Source organism: Ranitomeya imitator, chromosome 8, assembly GCF_032444005.1.
Source record: "Ranitomeya imitator isolate aRanImi1 chromosome 8, aRanImi1.pri, whole genome shotgun sequence".
Lineage (NCBI taxonomy): Eukaryota > Metazoa > Chordata > Amphibia > Anura > Dendrobatidae > Ranitomeya > Ranitomeya imitator.
The window spans coordinates 97,350,254-97,372,082 of NC_091289.1; the positions used below are offsets into that span (position 1 = coordinate 97,350,254).

Genomic DNA, 21,829 nt, shown 5'->3' on the forward strand with positions numbered 1-21,829 from the left:
CCTCCTGTATTAGACCTCGTTCACACGTTATTTGCTCAGTATTTTTACCTCATTATTTGTAAGCTAAATTGGCAGCCTGATAAATCCCCAGCCAATAGGAAGCCCTCCCCCTGGCAGTATGTATTAGCTCACACATACACATAATAGACAGGTCATGTGACTGACAGCTGCCGTATTTCCTATATGGTGCAATTGTTGTAGTTTGTCTGCTTATTAATCAGATTTTTATTTTTGAAGGATAATACCAGACTTGTGTGTGTTTTAGGGCGAGTTTCGTTTGTCAAGTTGTGTGTGTTGAGTTGCGTGTGGCGACATGCATGTAGCGACTTTTGTGAGATGAGTTTTGTGTAGCAACATGCGTGTAGCAACTTTTTGTGTGTCGAGTTACATGTGACAGGTTAGTGTAGCAAGTTGTGTGCAGCAAGTTTTGCGCATGGCGAGTTTTGCGCGTTGCGAGTATTGTGTGGTGCCTTTTGAGTATGTGCAAGTTTTGTGTGAGGCAACTTTTGCATGTGTTGCAACTTTTGTGCATGTGGCAATTTTTCCGCGTGTGCAAGTTTTGCGTGTGGCGAGTTTTTCATGAGGAGAATTTTGCACTTGTGGCGAGTTTTGCAAGAGCCTAGTTTTTGCATGTGGCGAGTTCTGCGCGTGGCGAGTTTTGAGTGGCGACTTTTGTGTTTTGACTTTTATGTGGCGAGGTTGGTGTATTTGTGGTGAAATGTGTGCTGAGGGTAATATGTGTTCAAGCACGTGGTAGTGTGTGGCGCATTTTGTGTGTGTTCATATCCCCGTGTGTGGTGAGTATCCCATGTCGAGGCCCCACCTTAGCAACTGTACGGTATATACTCTTTGGCGCCATCGCTCTCATTCTTTAAGTCCCCCTTGTTCACATCTGGCAGCTGTCAATTTGCCTCCTACACTTTTCCTTTCATTTTTTCCCATTATGTAGATAGGGGCAAAATTGTTTGGTGAATTGGAAAGCGCGGGGTTAATATTTCACCTCACAACGTAGCCTATGACGCTCTCAGGGTCCAGACGTGTGACTGTGCAAAATTTTGTTGCTGTAGCTGCGACGCTTCCAACACTTTTCCATTCACTTTTTTCCCCATTATGTAGATAGGGGCAAAATTGTTTGGTGAATTGGAACGCGCGGGGTTAAAATTTCGCCTCACAATATAGCCTATGACGCTCTCGGGGTCCAGACGTGTGACTGTGCAAAATTTTGTGGCTGTAGCTGCGACGGTGCCGATGCCAATCCCGGACACACACACACACACACACACACACACACTACAGAGCAAACGTTTGGACACCTCATTAAAATATTTTTCTGTATTTTCAGGACTATGAAAATTGTAAATTCACAGTGAAAGCATCAAAACTATGAATTAACACATGTGGAATTATATACTTAACAAAAAAGTGTGATATAACTGAAATTATGTGTTATATTCTAGGTTCTTCAAAGTAGCCACCTATTGCTTTGATGACTGCTTTGCACACTCTTGGCATTCTCTTGATGAGCTTCAAGAGGTAGTCACCGGAAATGGTTTTCACTTCACAGGTGTGCCCTGTCAGGTTTAATAAGTGGGAATTCTTGCCTTATAAATGGGGTTGGGACCATTAGTTGTGTTGTGAAGAAGTCTGGTGGATACATAGCTGATAGTCCTACTGAATAGACTGTTAGCTGCTTTTTCCTGCCATAATACAAATTCTAAGTAAAGAAAAACGAGTGGCCATCATTACTTTAAGAAATGAAGGTCAGTCAGTCCGAAAAATTGGGAAAACTTTGAAAGTGTCCCCAAGTGCAGTTGCAAAAACAGTCAAGCGCTACAAAGAAACTGGCTCACATGAGGACCGCCCCAGGAAAGGAAGACCAAGAGTCACCTCTGCTTCTGAGGATAAGTTTATCCGAGTCACCAGCCTCAGAAATCGCAGGTTAACAGCAGCTTAGATTAGAGACCAGGTCAATGCCACACAGAGTTCTAGCAGCAGACACATCTCTACAACAACTGTTAACCCTGCTGTTGCCTTCGGTCTGGGGAGACCGATTTTGAACTTTGGTATTTTTTGGGGTGTTCAAGATGCGGTTCTGAAACTTGTGGTTGATTGACTTAAATGAGGATGGGTCGGTCGGCCACGGGTTTCAGAGCCGCATCTTGAATATTTTAAAGAATATTGAAGTTCAAGGTCGGTCGTTTTTGACCAAAGACAAAAGCAGGGTTAAGAGGAGACTTTGTGCAGGAGGCCATCATGGTAAAATAGCTGCTAGGAAACCACTGCTAAGGACAGGCAGCAAGCAGAAGAGACTTGTTTGGGCTAAAGAACACAATGAATGGACATTAGACCAGTGGAAATCTGTGCTTTGGTCTGAGGAGTCCAAATTTGAGATCTTTGGTTCCAACCACTGTGTCTTCGTGCGATGCAGAAAAGGTGAACGGATGGGCTCTACATGCCTGGTTCCCACCGTGAAGCATGGAGGAGGAGTTGTGATGTTGTGGGGTGCTTTGCTAGTGACACTGTTGGGGATTTATTCAAAATTGAAGGCATACTGAACTGGCAAGGCTACACAGCATCTTGCAGCGGCATGTTATTCCATCCGTTTTGCGTTTAGTTGGACCATCATTTATTTTTCAACAGGACAATGACCCCAAACACACCTCCAGGCTGTGTAAGGGCCATTTGACCAAGAAGGAGAGTGAAGGAGTGCTACGCCAGATGACCTGGCCCCCACAGTCACTAGCCCTGAACCCAATCGAGGTGGTTTGGGGTGAGATGGACCGCAGAGTGAAGGCAAAAGGGCCAACAAGTGCTAAGCATCTTGGGGAACTCCTTCAAGATTGTTGGAAGACCATTTCCGGTGACTACCTCATGAAGTTCATCAAGAGAATGCCAAGAGTGTGCAAAGCAGTCATCAAAGCAAAAGGTGGCTATTTTGAAGAACCTAGAATATAAGACATATTTTCAGTTGTTTCACACTTTTTTGTTAAGTATATAACTCCACATGTGTTAATTCATAGTTTTGATGCCTTCAGTGTGAATTTACAGGTTTCATAGTCCGGAAAATACGGAAAAAAATCTTTAAGTGAGAAGGCGTGTCCAAACGTTTGGTCTGTACTGTATAATTATATATATGTATAACTGTGTGTGTATATATGTGTATATATCCTCCCAAGACCTCCTTCTCTACTCCCCTCTCATCTCTTCTTCCCATAACCGCATCCAAGACTTCTCCCGTGCTTCCCCCATACTCTGGAACTCTCTACCCCAACACATCAGACTCTCGCCTAACATAGAAACCTTCAAAAAGAACCTGAAGACCCACCTCTTCCGACAAGCCTACAGCCTGCAGTGATCCTCAACCTACTGAACAGCCGCGCAACCTGCCCTACCCTCTCCTAGTGTATCCTCACCCACCCCCTGCAGACTGTGAGCCCTCGCGGGCAGGGTCCTCCCTCCTTATGTACTCGTGTGCCTTGTTATCTGCTCATGTTTAATGTATTTGTCTATATTTGCCCCGTATTCACATGTAAAGCGCCATGGAATAAATGGCGCTATAAAAATGTATAATAATAATAATAATATATATATATATATATATATATATATATATATATATATATATATATATATATATATATATATATATATATATATATATACATATACACATACACATACACAGTGGGGCAAAAAAGTATTTAGTCAGTCAGCAATAGTGCAAGTTCCACCACTTAAAAAGATGAGAGGCGTCTGTAATTTACATCATAGGTAGACCTCAACTATGGGAGACAAACTGAGAAAAAAAAATCCAGAAAATCACTGTCTGTTTTTTTAACATTTTATTTGCATATTATGGTGGAAAATAAGTATTTGGTCAGAAACAAAATTTCATCTCAATACTTTGTAATATATCCCTTGTTGGCAATGACAGAGGTCAAACGTTTTCTGTAAGTCTTCACAAGGTTGCCACACACTGTTGTTGGTATGTTGGCCCATTCCTCCATGCAGATCTCCTCTAGAGCAGTGATGTTTTTGGCTTTTCGCTTGGCAACACGGACTTTCAACTCCCTCCAAAGGTTTTCTATAAGGTTGAGATCTGGAGACTGGCTAGGCCACTCCAGGACCTTGAAATGCTTCTTACGGAGCCACTCCTTCGTTGCCCTGGCGGTGTGCTTTGGATCATTGTCATGTTAAAAGACCAAGCCACGTTTCATCTTCAATGCCCTTGCTGATGGAAGGAGGTTTGCACTCAAAATCTCACGATACATGGCCCCATTCATTCTTTCATGTACCCGGATCAGTCGTCCTGGCCCCTTTGCAGAGAAACAGCCCCAAAGCATGATGTTTCCACCACCATGCTTTACAGTAGGTATGGTGTTTGATGGATGCAACTCAATATTCTTTTTCCTCCAAACACGACAAGTTGTGTTTCTACCAAACAGTTCCAGTTTGGTTTCATCAGACCATAGGACATTCTTCCAAAACTCCTCTGGATCATCCAAATACTCTCTAGCAAACTTCAGACGGGCCCGGACATGTACTGGCTTAAGCAGTGGGACACGTCTGGCACTGCAGGATCTGAGTCCATGGTGGCGTAGTGTGTTACTTATGCTAGGCCTTGTTACATTGGTCCCAGCTCTCTGCAGTTCATTCACTAGGTCCCCCCGCGTCGTTCTGGGATTTTTGCTCACCGTTCTTGTGATTATTCTGACCCCACGGGGTGGGATTTTGCGTGGAGCCCCAGATCGATGGAGATTATCAGTGGTCTTGTATGTCTTCCATTTTCTAATTATTGCTCCCACTGTTGATTTCTTCACTCCAAGCTGGTTGGCTATTGCAGATTCAGTCTTCCCAGCCTGGTGCAGGGCTACAATTTTGTTTCTGGTGTCCTTTGACAGCTCTTTGGTCTTCACCATAGTGGAGTTTGGAGTCAGACTGTTTGAGGGTGTGCACAGGTGTCTTTTTATACTGATAACAAGTTTAAACAGGTGCCATTACTACAGGTAATGAGTGGAGGAAAGAGGAGACTCTTAAAGAAGAAGTTACAGGTCTGTGAGAGCCAGAAATCTTGATTGTTTGTTTCTGACCAAATACTTATTTTCCACCATAATATGCAAAAAAATGATAAAAAAACAGACAATGTGATTTTCTGGATTTTTTTCTCAGTTTGTCTCCCATAGTTGAGGTCTACCTATGATGTAAATTACAGACGCCTCTCATCTTTTTAAGTGGTGGAACTTGCACTATTGCTGACTGACTAAATACTTTTTTGCCCCACTGTATATGTATATATATATATATATATGTATATATATATATATATATATATATATATATGTATATATATATATATATATATATATATATATATATATATATATATATATATATATATAATGAAACACACAGTACATATACATACACACACTAGATGGTGGCCCGATTCTAACGCATCGGGTATTCTAGATGCATGTCCACGTATTCTATGCATGTCCACATAGTATACTGCACAGCCCACGTAGCATATTGCACAGCCCACGTAGTATATTGCCCAGTGACGTAGTATATTGCCCAGTCACGTAGTATATTGCTCAGCGACGTAGTATACTGCACAGCCACGTAGTATATTGCCAAGCTACGTAGTATATTGCCCAGCCACGTATGTGACAGGTTAAAAAATAAACATACTTTGGATCCGAGGGCCCATTGTAGTTCTAACATACTCACCTTCGGATCTGGCACAGGTGATGAGCGCGCGGATGCTGCCATCTTCCGTTCCCAGGATGCATTGCGAAATTACCCAGATGACTTAGCGGCCTTGCCTTGGGTAATTTCGCAATGCATCGCCGGGAACGGAAGATGGCGGCCAGCTCTGCGGACAACGGAGGGTGAGTATAGCAGGTTTTTTGTTGTTTTTATTATTTTTAACATTAGATTTTTTTACTATTGATGCCGCATAGGCAGCATCAATAGTAAAAAATTAAGGACACACAGGGTTAATAGCGGCAGTAACAGAGTGCGTTACCCGCGGCATAATGCGGTCCGTTACCGCCGGCATTAATCCTGTGTTAGTGGTGGCTGGAGGGGAGTATGCGGGCGCCGGGCAGTGACTGCGGGGAGTAAGGAGCTGCCATTTTCTTCCGGACTGTGCCCGTCGCTGATTGGTCGTGGCTTTTTTTCCGCGACTAATCAGCGACTTGGATTTCCTTGACAGACAGAGGCCGCGACCAATGAATATCCATGACAGACAGACAGAAGGACAGAAAGACAGAAGTGACCCTTAGACAATTATATAGTAGATTTATAATTTTTTTTTTTTAATTATTTTCACATGCATTAGAGATGTAAATTCATGTAATGAGAACTTGAGAACTCAGCTGTGTTTGTGAAGTGTACCCAGCACAGCACTGCTCAAGAAAGTCCACACACTTGTCTGGAATTATTGCCACTACATATCTGGGGCTTGAAAACTCTTGTAAAAGCTCTGAAGCCCCTCTCTGTTCCATATTACAGGTAGGCAGCACTTCCCTCCTACTCAGTTATAGGAGTCTATGCAGAATGAAAAGATCTATTGGACACCAACAGGGGTTGCTTGTAACCTTTGTGCTGGGTTTTTAATTTGAAGGAGATTAGAATCAACCTTTCCTGGTGCTAAGGCTACGTTCACATTAGCGTTGTGCCGCCGTTGCGTCGGCGACGCAGCGGCGACGCGCCCCTATGTTTAACATAGGGGACGCGTGCGTTGTTTTGGTGGCGTTTTTCGCCACGTGCGTCGTTTCCGACGCTAGCGTCGGACGCAAGAAAACGCTACATGTAGCATTTTCTGTGCGTCCGATTTTCGTCAAAAACGACGCACGCGTCGCAAAACGCGCGCGTTTTTGCGCGCGTTTGCGCGCGTTTTTACGTGCGTCGCGCGTTGCGTCGCCGACGCAGGGCGGCGCAACGCTAGTGTGAACCTAGCCTAACTACATTGTTTCACCAGCTCTCTCCATGCTTGGCTAAACTTCACCTGTACACAAACGTTCAGTGCACATCACAAGGCCACAGGGATTAGCATAGACCTGTACATTGTGGAGAAGTCATCTTCACAGCTGCACTCAGCCTGACACTAGATAAGGCCTGTACAGCATACGGCCCACCAAGCGATGTGCGGCCAGCAGCGCTGTCCGCGAGACACAACTCCCTTTTTCCTGTATTCAACAGGTATTCACGTCTGTCAGACACAAATACATTTGAACACTGTGGCCCTGGGACCGCGGCAGATCAACACGCGTCAGTCCGGCACATGAGGTCAGCACATTGGTGAGGTCATCACACAGCTGCGGAGATGTTGGGCTGGTAAGTGCTCCATGGAGGAGCTGAAGAAATGTGCTTTTACTTTAGATGAGGGGGGCTGGATTGAGGGCACATAAAGGGGCAATTGGCAGATTATGAAAGGGGGAATAAAATAGCGAGGAGCAGTGGGGACAATATCCAGAAAGGCATTATGAGGAAGATAGGGAAAGGGGCAGTTTGGGGTGATGTTATTGAGAGGGACAGTGTGTGCGGACATTATAGAGTGGCAGCATGGGGGATATTTTGTGCAGGAGGGCATTTAATCAGGTGAGTCTCATAGGAGATATTTATATTTATGGGGCAGTATAATAATACTTTTATTTTTAAGGACACTGTCTGGAAGTGCTGCTGAAGACTGAGAAGAGGAAAGTGTGCCAAGATGAGCATTGGGCATGAAATCTCATCATGGGGTCTGGACAAATGGAGAAGATCTACTTCAAAACACGTCACCTATAAGGTACCTGGATGTAAATATGAGATACAGCCTGTGCCTCATCAGTACTATGGTACCTGCATTATGAGGAGGATTTGGCAAGTTTCTGCTCCAAAAACTTTGCTTAAGTTAATATGTGTTCGCACAGTTTTTTGGGTTTTTTTTAGCAAAGACTATCAAACGCTCTCCTAAATACTCAAAAATTGGTTGTGGGGATGCATTAATGTTCTAACGGTTATTCTGGAGATGCATTCATGAAATTACCCCTTTACATTTTTTTGCGTCCCTTAGGATTGGTTCAGTATGGCAATATGGCACTCGGACCAAAAAATGTTTGCACCCCTACACTAGAGTCATATCTAGTACTCTGTTCCACCTTTCTGCCCATGCTCTAACATTGGCCCCGCCTACCGGGTGGAGCTACAATAGAAATCACAGTTCTGATAAACATCAGAATCCTGTGACTTTGAAGGGAGGATTATTTCAATTAATTGAAATATTGCCTTAAATGAAAGACTATATTGAAAGCAATAGATTTGAAATGGAAAATTCTAAGTAAAGGAGGTTTCACTGGCAAAAACAAGAACTTGTGCAAAGTAGTCACATTTCTTACATTTCCTTGTTTTGCTCAGATCAGACCTTTAATGTGCGCAATTTCTACACTACTCTAACAAAAGGAGCACAATAAAAATTATTAATAATATCATAAGCGATTTTTATTGAAAATCAATACGTGGAGATTTACTTAATAAAACTAGCTATGTCCCAAAAGTGATTACACCAGATATGCAAAACGTTACCAGTATAAAATGGCCAAACACATTGGTCTCGAAAACTTCTTGCAAGCCATCTTCAGTAACACGGTCCTCCTGCGTCAGAAGTCCTTCTCCTGTTGCAAAGATGCTGATGGCTTTCCTGTATTGAAACAATAGACAAGCTCACAGAAGAAGCTCCATCTGGGGAAATGGATCACAAATGTCAAGAAAATGTTTAGAGGTGTAATTGTGTCCACACTTAAACGCGGTGTCAGCAAGAGCACATGGTGCAGAAAAATCCATTACAACCAAATAGAGCTGGTATGTCACTCTCCACAACAGTGTTTCTCAACTCAGTCCTCAAGACCCCACAACAGGTCATGTTTTCAGGATTTCCTTAGTATTGCACAGGCGATGGAATTAATGCTTGAGCAGGTGATGAAATTATCACCTGTGCAATACTAAGGAAATCCTGAAAACGTGACCTGTTGGTGGGTCTTGAGGACTGGAGTTGAGAAACACTGCTCCACAAGGAGAAACCTTACACCTTAGACCTCGGTCCAGAGCCTCTCACCTAGCCTAATCAGTTCTCATGCTTTGCACTGACGAGGGCCAAAAGCCCGAAACACCGTGTCTGCGAATTGAGATACTGATTTGGCTCTTATCCAAATTAAATATTGCAAGACTCGTTAAAGGGTTGATTGTGACTAGTAGGATCGCTACTTCCAACAGGTGGCGCCATAGAGTTCAAGTCCTCGTTTTCTCTGAAGAGGCAATTTGCAAACCAAATATAATCCTACATTAGCTCCAAATATTATGGTGACGTAAGAGAGACAACAAGATGCTAAGCAGACATTACTAATGCTTGGCTTTCTTCTTATTTCACTAGATGATTTTTCTGGACATGTATAGAATACTTATGGAATGAGATATTGTACAATTCTGATCACTATGGGTGTAACGAATGATTATTAATCCTGACAATGGGCAGCTGGTCATTGTTCCATGTGCGCTGTGACTTAATCATAGTGAAGGGAGATTTAAAGGAAATGTGTGACCACATTTGATGCATCTATTAATATGGGCATGCAGATTCTAGAAAGCTGAAAAGTGATCCTTGTGTGTCTCATATCAGATGTCTTGTTGATAAATCCTCTTATCACTTTATATTAATGACCTCTTCCAGGCTGTGGGGATGACGCTGCCAGGACGATAACTCTGCCCCAGAGATTATCATACATGAAGGGGAGTTACCAATGTGAGACAAGTAACTAAACACCAAAATTTAGAAATTAAAATTTGTCTTCTTACAATCATTTTTATTTCTCTCACAGCTCTGCTGCTTTGGAATAATATTGCTGCCCTGTCTGCCTGTGAGCTGGAAGCGGAGAGGAACCTGCAGATGTGTGAGGTAGAATCACACACAGCTCTGCAATGAGATCAGGAGAGCAGAGAGCGGCCATCACACATCACACTGGTAACCATGAATCTATGTGCCCACGATCTGGAAGTAGAAGCATTTTGGATGCAGTGTATTTTTACTGCATCCAAAATACTGCGTTCGCAGGTAAATCTGCAGGTGATCACTGTCATGATCCCAATGGCAGGGGATCACAAAAGGACAAGCACACAAAAAACAGAACAAGCTCTAGGGTGATGGAAACTGAGCTGACCGCGATCCTGAACCTAATTCACAACACTAGCAGTAGCCGGGGAACGTGCCTACGATCATTCTAGACGTCTCGCGCCAGCCGAAGCACTAGCTTCCCCTATTAGAAGAAACAAAGACCTCTCTTGCCTCCAGAGAAACACCCCACAGAAATAGCAGCCCCCCACATGTAATGACGGTGAAATGAGAGGAAAGCACATACGTAGTAATGAAAACAGATTCAGCAAAATGAGGCCCGCTAAAACTAGATAGCAGAGGATACAAAAGTGAACTGCGCGGTCAGCGAAAAACCCTACAAAAAACCATCCTGAAATTACCTGAACTCATGTGCCAACTCATGGAACATGAGGAGTAATATCAGCCCACTAGAGCAACCAGCAACAAGGAATCACATAACTGCAAGCTGGACAAAAACAAAAATAAAGCAAAACATGGAACAGGAAAATCAAAAACTTAGCTTGTCCTGAAGATTACTGAAGCGGAAAGCAGAGGTAACAAGACACACTGATTACATTGATCGCCGGCGAGGAAATGACAAGAAAGCCAGGTAAAATAGGAAACTCCCATATCCTGATAGAACAGGTGGACACCAGAGACCACAGAGAACACAAGTCACCCAGTACCATCTGTAACCACCAGAGGGAGCCCAAAAACAGAATCCACAACAGTATTCCCCCTTGAGGAGGGGGTCACCGAACCCTCACGAGAACCACCAGGGCGACCAGGATGAGCCCTATGAAATGCACGGACCAAATCAGCAGCATGAACATCAGAGGCAACCACCCAAGAATTATCCTCCTGACCATAACCCTTCCATTTGACCAAATACTGAAGTTTCCGTCTGGAAACACGAGAATCCAAGATCTTCTCCACAACATACTCCAATTCTCCCTCCACCAGCACCGGAGCAGGAGGCTCAAGCGAAGGAAGAACAGGTACCTCATACTTCCGCAACAACGACCGATGGAACACATTATGAATAGCAAACGATGCTGGGAGATCCAAACGAAACGACACAGGGTTAAGAATTTCCAAGATCCTATAGGGACCGATGAACCGAGGCTTGAACTTAGGAGAAGAGACCTTCATAGGAACAAAACGAGAAGACAACCACACCAAGTCCCCAACACGAAGTCGAGGACCCACGCGGCGACGGCGATTAGCAAACTGCTGAGCCCTCTCCTGGGACAACTTCAAATTGTCCACCACATGACTCCAAATCTGATGCAACCTATCCACCACTATGTCCACTCCAGGACAATCAGAAGGCTCCACCTGACCAGAGGAAAAACGAGGATGAAACCCCGAATTACAAAAGAAAGGAGAAACCAAGGTAGCAGAACTAGCCCGATTATTAAGGGCAAATTCGGCAAGCGGCAAAAAGGTAACCCAGTCATCTTGATCAGCAGAAACAAAACACCTTAAATAAGTTTCCAAGGTCTGATTAGTTCGTTCCGTCTGGCCATTCGTCTGAGGATGGAATGCAGACGAAAAGGACAAATCAATGCCCATCTTAGCACAGAACGTCCGCCAAAATCTAGACACAAACTGGGATCCCCTGTCAGAAACAATGTTCTCCGGAATCCCATGCAAACGAACCACGTTCTGAAAAAACAGAAGGACCAACTCAGAGGAGGAAGGTAACTTAGGCAAGGGTACCAGATGAACCATCTTAGAAAAGCGGTCACACACAACCCAGATGACGGACATTTTTTGAGAGACAGGGAGATCCGAAATAAAGTCCATGGAAATGTGCGTCCAAGGCCTCTTCGGGATAGGCAAAGGTGACAACAATCCACTGGCCCGAGAACAGCAAGGCTTAGCCCGAGCGCAAACTTCACAAGACTGCACAAAAGAATGCACATCCCTCGACAAGGAAGGCCACCAAAAAGACCTGGCCACCAAGTCTCTAGTACCAAATATTCCAGGATGACCTGCCAACGCAGAAGAATGGACCTCGGAGATGACTCTACTGGTCCAATTATCCGGAACAAACAGTCTTTCAGGCGGACAACGATCAGGTTTATCCGCCTGAAACTCCTGCAAAGCACGTCGCAAGTCTGGGAAGACAGCCGACAAAATCACCCCATCCCTAAGGATACCAGTGGGCTCAGAATTTCCAGGGGAATCAGGCACAAAACTCCTAGAAAGAGCATCCGCCTTCACATTCTTTGAACCTGGCAGGTATGAAACCACAAAATCGAAACGGGAGAAAAACAGTGACCAACGAGCCTGTCTAGGATTCAGACGCTTGGCAGACTCAAGGTAAATCAGATTTTTGTGATCAGTCAAGACCACCACACGATGTCTACCACCCTCAAGCCAATGACGCCACTCCTCAAATGCCCACTTCATGGCCAAAAGCTCCCGATTACCAACATCATAATTCCGCTCAGTGGGCGAAAACTTTCTAGAAAAGAACGCACATGGCTTCATCACCGAGCAATCGGAGCTTCTCTGTGACAAAACCGCCCCCGCTCCAATCTCAGAAGCATCAACCTCAACCTGAAAAGGAAGCGAAACATCTGGCTGACGCAACACAGGAGCAGAAGAAAACCGGCGCTTAAGTTCCTGAAAGGCCTCCACAGCCGCAGGAGACCAATCAGCAACATCAGCACCCTTCTTAGTCAGATCCGTCAAAGGCTTAACAACACTAGAAAAATTAGTTATGAAACGACGATAAAAATTAGCAAAGCCCAAGAACTTCTGTAGACTCTTAAGAGATGTAGGCTGCGTCCAGTCACAAATAGCCTGAACCTTGACGGGATCCATCTCAATAGTAGAAGGGGAAAAAATATACCCCAAAAAAGAAATCTTCTGGACTCCAAAGAGACACTTTGAACCTTTTACAAACAAAGAATTGGCCCGCAGGACCTGAAACACCTTCCTGACCTGCTGAACATGGGACTCCCAGTCATCAGAAAAAACCAAAACATCATCCAAATACACAATCATAAATTTATCTAGATATTCACGGAAAATATCGTGCATAAAGGACTGGAAAACAGAAGGAGCATTAGAAAGTCCAAAAGGCATCACCAAATACTCAAAATGGCCCTCAGGCGTATTAAATGCGGTTTTCCACTCATCACCCTGCTTAATCCGCACAAGATTATACGCACCCCGAAGATCAATCTTAGTGAACCATTTAGCCCCCTTAATGCGAGCGAACAAATCAGTCAACAATGGCAAAGGATACTGATATTTGACCGTAATCTTATTCAAAAGACGGTAATCTATACAAGGCCTCAAGGAACCATCTTTTTTGGCCACGAAAAAAAAACCTGCTCCCAAAGGAGACGAAGATGGACGGATATGTCCCTTTTCCAAGGACTCCTTAACATAATCCCGCATAGCAGTATGCTCTGGCACTGACAGATTGAACAAACGACCTTTAGGAAATTTACTGCCAGGAATCAAATCTATAGCACAATCGCAATCCCTGTGAGGAGGAAGCGAATTGAGCTTAGGCTCCTCAAAAACATCCCGATAATCAGACAAAAATACAGGAACCTCAGAAGGAGTAGATGAAGCGATAGAAATCGGAGGTGCATCATCATGAACCCCCTGACATCCCCAGCTTAACACAGACATCGTTTTCCAGTCCAAGACTGGGTTATGAGTTTGTAACCATGGCAGACCAAGCACTAAGACATCATGTAAATTATACAGTACCAGGAAGCGAATCACCTCCTGATGAACGGGAGTCATACGCATGGTCACGTGTGTCCAGTACTGAGGTTTATTCATAGCCAAAGGTGTAGAGTCAATTCCTTTCAAAGGAATAGGGACTTCCAGAGGCTCCAGACTAAACCCACAGCGGTTGGCAAATGACCAATCCATAAGACTCAGGGCAGCGCCTGAATCCACATAGGCATCGACGGAAATGGCTGATAATGAACAAATCCGAGTCACAGACAGAATGAACTTAGACTGTAAAGTACTAATGGCAACAGACTTATCAACCTTTTTTGTGCGTTTAGAGCATGCTGATATAACATGAGCTGAATCACCACAATAAAAACACAACCCATTTTTCCGCCTATAGTTTTGCCGTTCACTTCTGGACTGAATTCTATCACATTGCATTGTCTCAGGTGCCTGTTCAGAACACACCGCCAAATGGTGCACAGGTTTGCGCTCCCGTAAACGCCGATCAATCTGAATAGCCATAGTCAGACTCATTCAGACCTGTAGGCGCAGGGAACCCCACCATAACATCTTTAATGGCCTCAGAAAGGCCATCTCTGAATCTTGCAGCCAGGGCGCACTCATTCCACTGAGTAAGCACCGACCATTTCCGAAATTTCTGACAATATAATTCTGCTTCATCTTGCCCCTGAGAGAGAGCCAATAAAGCTTTTTCAGCCTGAATCTCTAGGTTAGGTTCCTAATAGAGCAAACCCAATGCCAGAAAAAACGCATCCACATTGAGCAACGCAGGATCCCCTGGTGCCAATGCAAATGCCCAATTCTGAGGGTCACCCCGCAGGAAAGATATTACAATCTTGACTTGCTGAGCAGGGTCTCCAGAGGAGCGAGATTTCAAAGAAAAAAACAACTTGCAATTGTTCCTAAAATTCAGAAAGCTAGATCTATCTCCAGAAAAAAACTCTGGGACAGGAATTCTAGGTTCAGACATAGGAGCATGTACAACAAAATCTTGTATATTTTGAACCTTAGCAGCAAGATTATTCAGGCTGGAAGCCAAACTCTGGACGTCCATGATAAACAGCTGAGGTCAGAGCCATTCAAGGATAAAGAGGAGGTAAGACGCAGCAAACTGAGGGAAGGAAAAAAAAAAAAAAAAAAAAAAAACTTCCTCAGACTACTTTTCCTCCTACTTCAGCCACTATGATTACCACTTTTCGGGCCGGCGATACTGTCATGATCCCAATGGCAGGGGATCACAAAAGGACAAGCACACAAAAAACAGAACAAGCTCTAGGGTGATGGAAACTGAGCTGACCGCGATCCTGAACCTAATTCACAACACTAGCAGTAGCCGGGGAACGTGCCTACGATGATTCTAGACGTCTCGCGCCAGCCGAAGGACTAGCTTCCCCTTTTAGAAGAAACAAAGACCTCTCTTGCCTCCAGAGAAACACCCCACAGAAATAGCAGCCCCCCACATGTAATGACGGTGAAATGAGAGGAAAGCACATACGTAGTAATGAAAACAGATTCAGCAAAATGAGGCCCGCTAAAACTAGATAGCAGAGGATACAAAAGTGAACTGCGCGGTCAGCGAAAAACCCTACAAAAAACCATCCTGAAATTACCTGAACTCATGTGCCAACTCATGGAACATGAGGAGTAATATCAGCCCACCAGAGCAACCAGCAACAAAGAATCACATAACTGCAAGCTGGACTAAAACAAAAATAAAGCAAAACGTGGAACAGGAAAATAAAAAACTTAGCTAGTCCTGAAGATTAATGAAGCGGAAAGCAGAGGTAACAAGACACACTGATTACATTGATCGCCGGCGAGGAAATGACAAGAAAGCTAGGTAAAATAGGAAACTCCCATATCCTGATAGAACAGGTGGACACCAGAGACCACAGAGAACACAAGTCACCCAGTACCATCTGTAACCACCAGAGGGAGCCCAAAAACAGAATCCACAACAGATCACTGAACAATGTGGATTCATGGTATTCAGTAAATTCTATTGTGGAAACTTTTGTTACGGAGACTAGCATCTCCATAAGAGAAATTGACATGCTGCAGATCTGAAAGACCCGTTACATGTCAGTGTCCGCGGGTGATCCGCAGGTGTACATACACAGATGAAACAGGATTTGTAGAAATCCCATCCACCATGCTGTAGCATATGGCCAATGTGGTTTTGATACTGCCTAACTATGCAGCGGCAAAAACGCAACAAATACTGATCAAGGGCACATAACCTTACACATCACACTGGTAACTCCCCATCAAGTATAATAATCTTTGGGGCAAAGTTATGTGTAATGGCCGCTCCCGCTCTTCTGCAGAGCTGTGTGTGATTATACCTCACATGTGCAGGTTCCTCTCAGCCTCCAGCTCACACGCAGACAGGGCAGCAATACTGTTCCAATACAGCAGAGCTCAGAGAGAAGTAAAAATGTGTTTACCAGATGACCGGCTTCATTTCTCCTGTTATGTGAGAGTTATTTGTCTCACTTATAATTCCCCTTCACGTATAATAATCTCTGGGGCAGAGTTATCTTCCAGGCAGCCTCCTCCTCAGAGCCTTGAAGAGGTCATTTATATAAAGAGATAAAGGATTTATCAACAAAACATCTCATATGAGGCACACAGGGATATTTTTCAGCATTCTATAACCTGTATGCCCATATTAATAGTTTAGATAGGTCAAATGTGGTGACAGACTATTTCCTTTATAGGGATTTTCCAGCCAACTATTCATATTTTTTTAAACAACAATAGAAGTAATACGCTCCTTACCATCCCCAGCAATTTCTAGCTGTACGGATGACATCAGTAAGGCCACTGCTGTGATTGGCTGCAGCTGTCACTAATCGATTGGAGCAGGAAGAACCGAGATCAGCGGGAAATTACCTAGAAAGCTCCCAGGCTTTCTAGGAAAGTTCCCACGATCTATGAACAGCCAGCAGAGGGCGCCTCACCGCAAATGAAGCTAAATATAGCTCATTGATCTATATTTAGACTCATTCCCCGGGGTTTTGCAGCGAGGAGTAGCATTGCATTAGCAAAGCTCCTTGCTGCAAAATGTTTTAACCCCTTCAGAAGGATTTACATCGTTGGACGTTACAGATCTGCGGAGGGTAAGTATATTGTTGGTTTATTATGTTATTTCTTTCACAGAACGAGGGTCTTCAGTGACTGGATTGGGCGTAGAATAAAATACTCAAACAACCATTGTTTTTATTTAATTAAAATAATTTTAAATAATGTGTTTGTGTTTTACTTAACCCTTTACTACAATTGGATTAATAATGGATAGGTGTCATAATTGACGCCTCTCCATTATTAATTAGGCTTAATGTCACCTTACAATTGCAAGGTGGCATTAACCCTTCATTACCCCATATCCCACCGCTACACGGGAATGGGAAGAGAGTGGCCAAGTGCCAGAATAGGCGCATCTTCCAGATGTGCCTTTTCTGGGGTGGCTGGGGGCAGATATTTTTAGCCAGGGGGGGGGGCCAATAACCATGGACCCTCTCCAGGCTATTAATATCTGCCCTCAGTCACTGGCTTTACTACTCTGGCGGAGAAAATTGCGCGGGAGCCCACGCCAATTTTTTCCGCCATTTAACCCTTTATTTTAAGAGCTAGAACGGCCAAATTTTGCAGATACACTCTACTGACATTAGTAGTGTGGAATATGCAAAAAAAATGGTGATATGAGATGGTTTACTGTATGTAAACCAGGTCTCAGATCATGTCGGGTTTGTGAAGGAGAAAGCAAAAGCCGGTAATTGAATTACCAGCTTTTAAGCTGTCTCGCGCTGCATTAAATATAAATATATATATATAGGTGTCTCCCTGACATATATATATGTATATATACCTATTCTATGTGTATATATCTACTCTCATCTAACCTGTCAGTGTGATTTTACTGTACTCTGCGCTGAATTGCCGGCTTTTCTAAGGACACGGGTGCGTAAAAATCGGACAGCACTCGCATGGTGCGAGTGCTGTGCGTTTTTTTTCTCGCACCCATTGACTTGCATTGGCGAGTCTCGTCTGAGAATCTCAGCAATACGCAGCATGCTGCGATTTTTTTTTTCTCAGCCGACACAGATTTTTCTCAGTCCGATTTCGGCTGGGGAAAAAAAAAATCGCAAATGGAATGTCACCTATTGAAAAACATTGGTCCGAGTGCAATCCGATTTTTTATCGGATTGCACTCGTCCGTTTTTCTCACAAGTGGAAAGGGGCCCTAAAAGGTATGAAATCCACAACCTTTCTGTTAGGAATCCACGTGTAATATGGCATGTTGCAGAACAGAATTCTCATTCTATGTTAAAAAATACAACATCATTTTTTGCAGCTGTGGAAATAGGATTTTCTAAAACCTGATTCAGTTGCTTTGTACTGTACTACAATAGAAATTTTCAGTGATGGATCCACACCTAAATCTATTAACGTGACTTTAGACACCAGCAGCACACTTCCACACATTGTTTCCGAGTAAGAAGGTAACAAACATTAAATGCCACACTGTTCATAGGATTGAATAAGAAGCAATAGATGAAATTTGATATGCAAATTGCCTCTTCAGAGAAAAAAAAAGGAGGACTTAAGGTACCGTCACACTGAACGATATCGCTAGCGATCCGTGACGTTGCAGCGTCCTGGCTAGCGATATCGTTGTGTTTGACACGCAGCAGCGATCAGGATCCTGCTGTGATGTCGTTGGTCGCTGCAGAAATTCCAGAACTTTATTTTGTCGCTGGACTTCCTGCAGACATCGCTGAATCGGCATGTGTGACACCGATTCAGCGATGTCTTCACTGGTAACCAGGGTAAACATCGGGTTACTAAGCGCAGGGCCGCGCTTAGTAACCCAATGTTTACCCTGGTTACCATCGTAAAAGTAAAAAAAACAAACACTACATACTTACCTTCTGCTGTCTGTCCCCGGCGCTCTGCTTTTCTGCACTCCTGCATCCTGTGTCAGCACCTGCCAGCCGGAAAGCACAGCGGTGACGTCACCGCTGTGCTTTCCGGCCGCTGTGCTCACAGTCAGTGCAGGAAAGCAGAGCGCCGGGGACAGACAGCTGAAGGTAAGTATGTAGTGTTTGTTTTTTTTACTTTTACGATGGTAACCAGGGTAAACATCGGGTTACTAAGCGCGGCCCTGCGCTTAGTAACCAGATGTTTACCCTGGTTACCGGCATCGTTGGTCGCTGGAGAGCTGTCTGTGTGACAGCTCTCCAGCAACCAAACAGCGACGCTGCAGCGATCGACATCGTTGTCGGTATCGCTGCAGCGTCGCTTAGTGTGAAGGTACCTTTAAACTATATAGCGCCACCTTGGAAGTAGCGATCCTACAAGTCACAATCAACCCTTTAACGAGTCGTGCAATATGACTTAGGATAAAAGCCAAATCAGTATCTCAATTCACAGACACGGTGTTTCGGGCTGTTGGCCCTCAAATATGAAATTTGTTAGTTTGACATGTCATAATGTGATCTATGTACAAGCTGATTTTAATCTAGGACTGCACTATAAACATGTGCGACATTATATATATATATATATATATATATTTTAGACAACTATGACAGCGGCTGATCTCCCATAAAACAAAGGATCTGGCCTGTTTTTATTTATTATGCATTGTGTTACCACCTGCGATACTTACCTGGGCTCCTCCGCTTTCTGGCACGATGCAGTCCCTTGCCAACACTTCCGGCTTCGCGTCTGCTCCGTGGTCTGCGCATGAACGCTGGGTGGCATAGCTCACAGCCGCGTACTCCTTCGGCGCTTTGTACCAGGAGGAGGTCATGACCCGGAGCGGAGGCACCGTCCTATCATGGCGGCGGCCACTGGGTATATCAGGCGCCTTCCTGCCTGGGAAGGTGCCTGATTATCAGTACTTTGTGCACTAGCAATCTTGCTGGAGAATATTCTAGTTTGCGCAGGTCCTGTCTGTCCTCTTATGCTCTGCACACCCTTGCCTTGCCCTGTACTCTGCTCTGGTGTGCTCTGTGTGTGTCTTGCCCATCCCTGTCCTCTCTTGTCTTGCAGTGTCAACTCTCGCTGTGGCTCCGTGGGGTTCTTGTATCCTTCCCTTCTCCTCGGATTCTGTCCAAAGTCCCTCCCTGTCCGCCACTGATCCTACTCACTTTCAAGCTCCATTCCAAGGTCGCTTAATCCACCAGTCCCCTCTCTGACCTTCGCTTCGGCTTCCCTTTTCCCTTACGAGCCGTCCCTTTGGTACCGGCCGTTGAGATATTAAACTTCCTTGGGCCTGTCCCTGATGCTCCCTGTATAGGGGGGTGGGTTCACTAGGGTTGCTCGTCCATGGGGGCTCTGGTATCACGACCCAGAGGGTCCACTCTTGGAGACACTTCAGAAGCAAAACACATTGCTTATATAGCGCTATCATATTCCCCAGCTCTTTACATACATCATCACTGCCTGTTATGGCTGGCAATCAGGCAACACAGCGTGCAGTAATCAGCGCACATACAGAGATCTGGCAATAACCAAAAACAATAGGACGAGCTCTGAGACGTGGAATCTCTGTAGACTGCAGTACCTGATCTATCCTCACACAACTATAAGCAGCAGTGGATTGCGCCTAACAACTACCTATGCAACTCGGCACTGCCTGAGGAGCTGACTAGCCTGAAGATAGAAATACAAGCCTGACTTACCTCAGAGAAATACCCCAAAGGAATAGGCAGCCCCCCACATATAATGACTGTTAGCAAGATGAAAAGACAAACGTAGGAATGAAATAGATTCAGCAAAGTGAGGCCCGATATTCTAGACAGAGCGAGGATAGCAAAGAGAACTATGCAGTCTACAAAAAACCCTAAAACGAAAACCACGCAAAGGGGCAAAAAGACCCACCGTGCCGAACTAACAGCACGGCGGTGCACCCCTCTGCTTCTCAGAGCTTCCAGCAAAACACAATAGCAAGCTGGACAGAAAAAAAAAGAAAACAAACTAGAAGCACTTATCTAGCAGAGCAGCAGGCCCAAGGAAAGATGCAGTAGCTCAGATCCAACACTGGAACATTGACAAGGAGCAAGGAAGACAGACTCAGGTGGAGCTAAATAGCAAGGCAGCCAACGAGCTCACCAAAACACCTGAGGGAGGAAGCCCAGAGACTGCAATACCACTTGTGACCACAGAAGTGAACTCAGCCACAGAATTCACAACAGTACCCCCCCCTTGAGGAGGGGTCACCGAACCCTCACCAGAACCCCCAGGCCGACCAGGATGAGCCACATGAAAGGCACGAACAAGATCTGGGGCATGGACATCAGAGGCAAAAACCCAGGAATTATCTTCCTGAGCATAACCCTTCCATTTGACCAGATACTGGAGTTTCCGTCTAGAGACACGAGAATCCAAAATCTTCTCCACAATATACTCCAATTCCCCCTCCACCAAAACAGGGGCAGGAGGCTCCACAGATGGAACCATAGGTGCCACGTATCTCCTCAACAACGACCTATGGAATACATTATGTATGGAAAAGGAGTCTGGGAGGGTCAGACGAAAAGACACCGGATTGAGAATCTCAGAAATCCTATACGGACCAATAAAACGAGGTTTAAATTTAGGAGAGGAAACCTTCATAGGAATATGACGAGAAGATAACCAAACCAAATCCCCAACACGAAGTCGGGGTCCCACACGGCGTCTGCGATTAGCGAAAAGCTGAGCCTTCTCCTGGGACTCCTTCACATAACTGCGCATAGCGGTGTGTTCAGGTACGGACAAATTAAATAAACGACCCTTAGGGAATTTACTACCAGGAATCAAATCGATAGCACAATCACAATTCCTATGCGGAGGTAGGGCATCAGACTTGGACTCTTCAAATACATCCTGAAAGTCCGACAAGAACTCTGGGATGTCAGAAGGAATGGATGACGAAATAGACAAAAATGGAACATCACCATGTACTCCCTG

At 44.5% G+C, this 21,829-nt stretch overlaps 1 protein-coding gene across 3 annotated transcripts in view; it reads right to left on the reverse strand.

Annotated features, from left to right (window-relative positions):
• Positions 1-21,829, reverse strand: part of HSD17B7 (hydroxysteroid 17-beta dehydrogenase 7) — a 169,439-nt gene that overhangs the window by 116,095 nt on the left and 31,515 nt on the right. For all 3 annotated transcript variants that reach the window (XM_069737193.1, XM_069737194.1, XM_069737196.1), the window contains exon 4: positions 8,572-8,686. In XM_069737193.1, the coding sequence (XP_069593294.1) occupies positions 8,572-8,686 (115 nt within the window). The remainder of the gene's footprint in view (positions 1-8,571; positions 8,687-21,829) is intronic.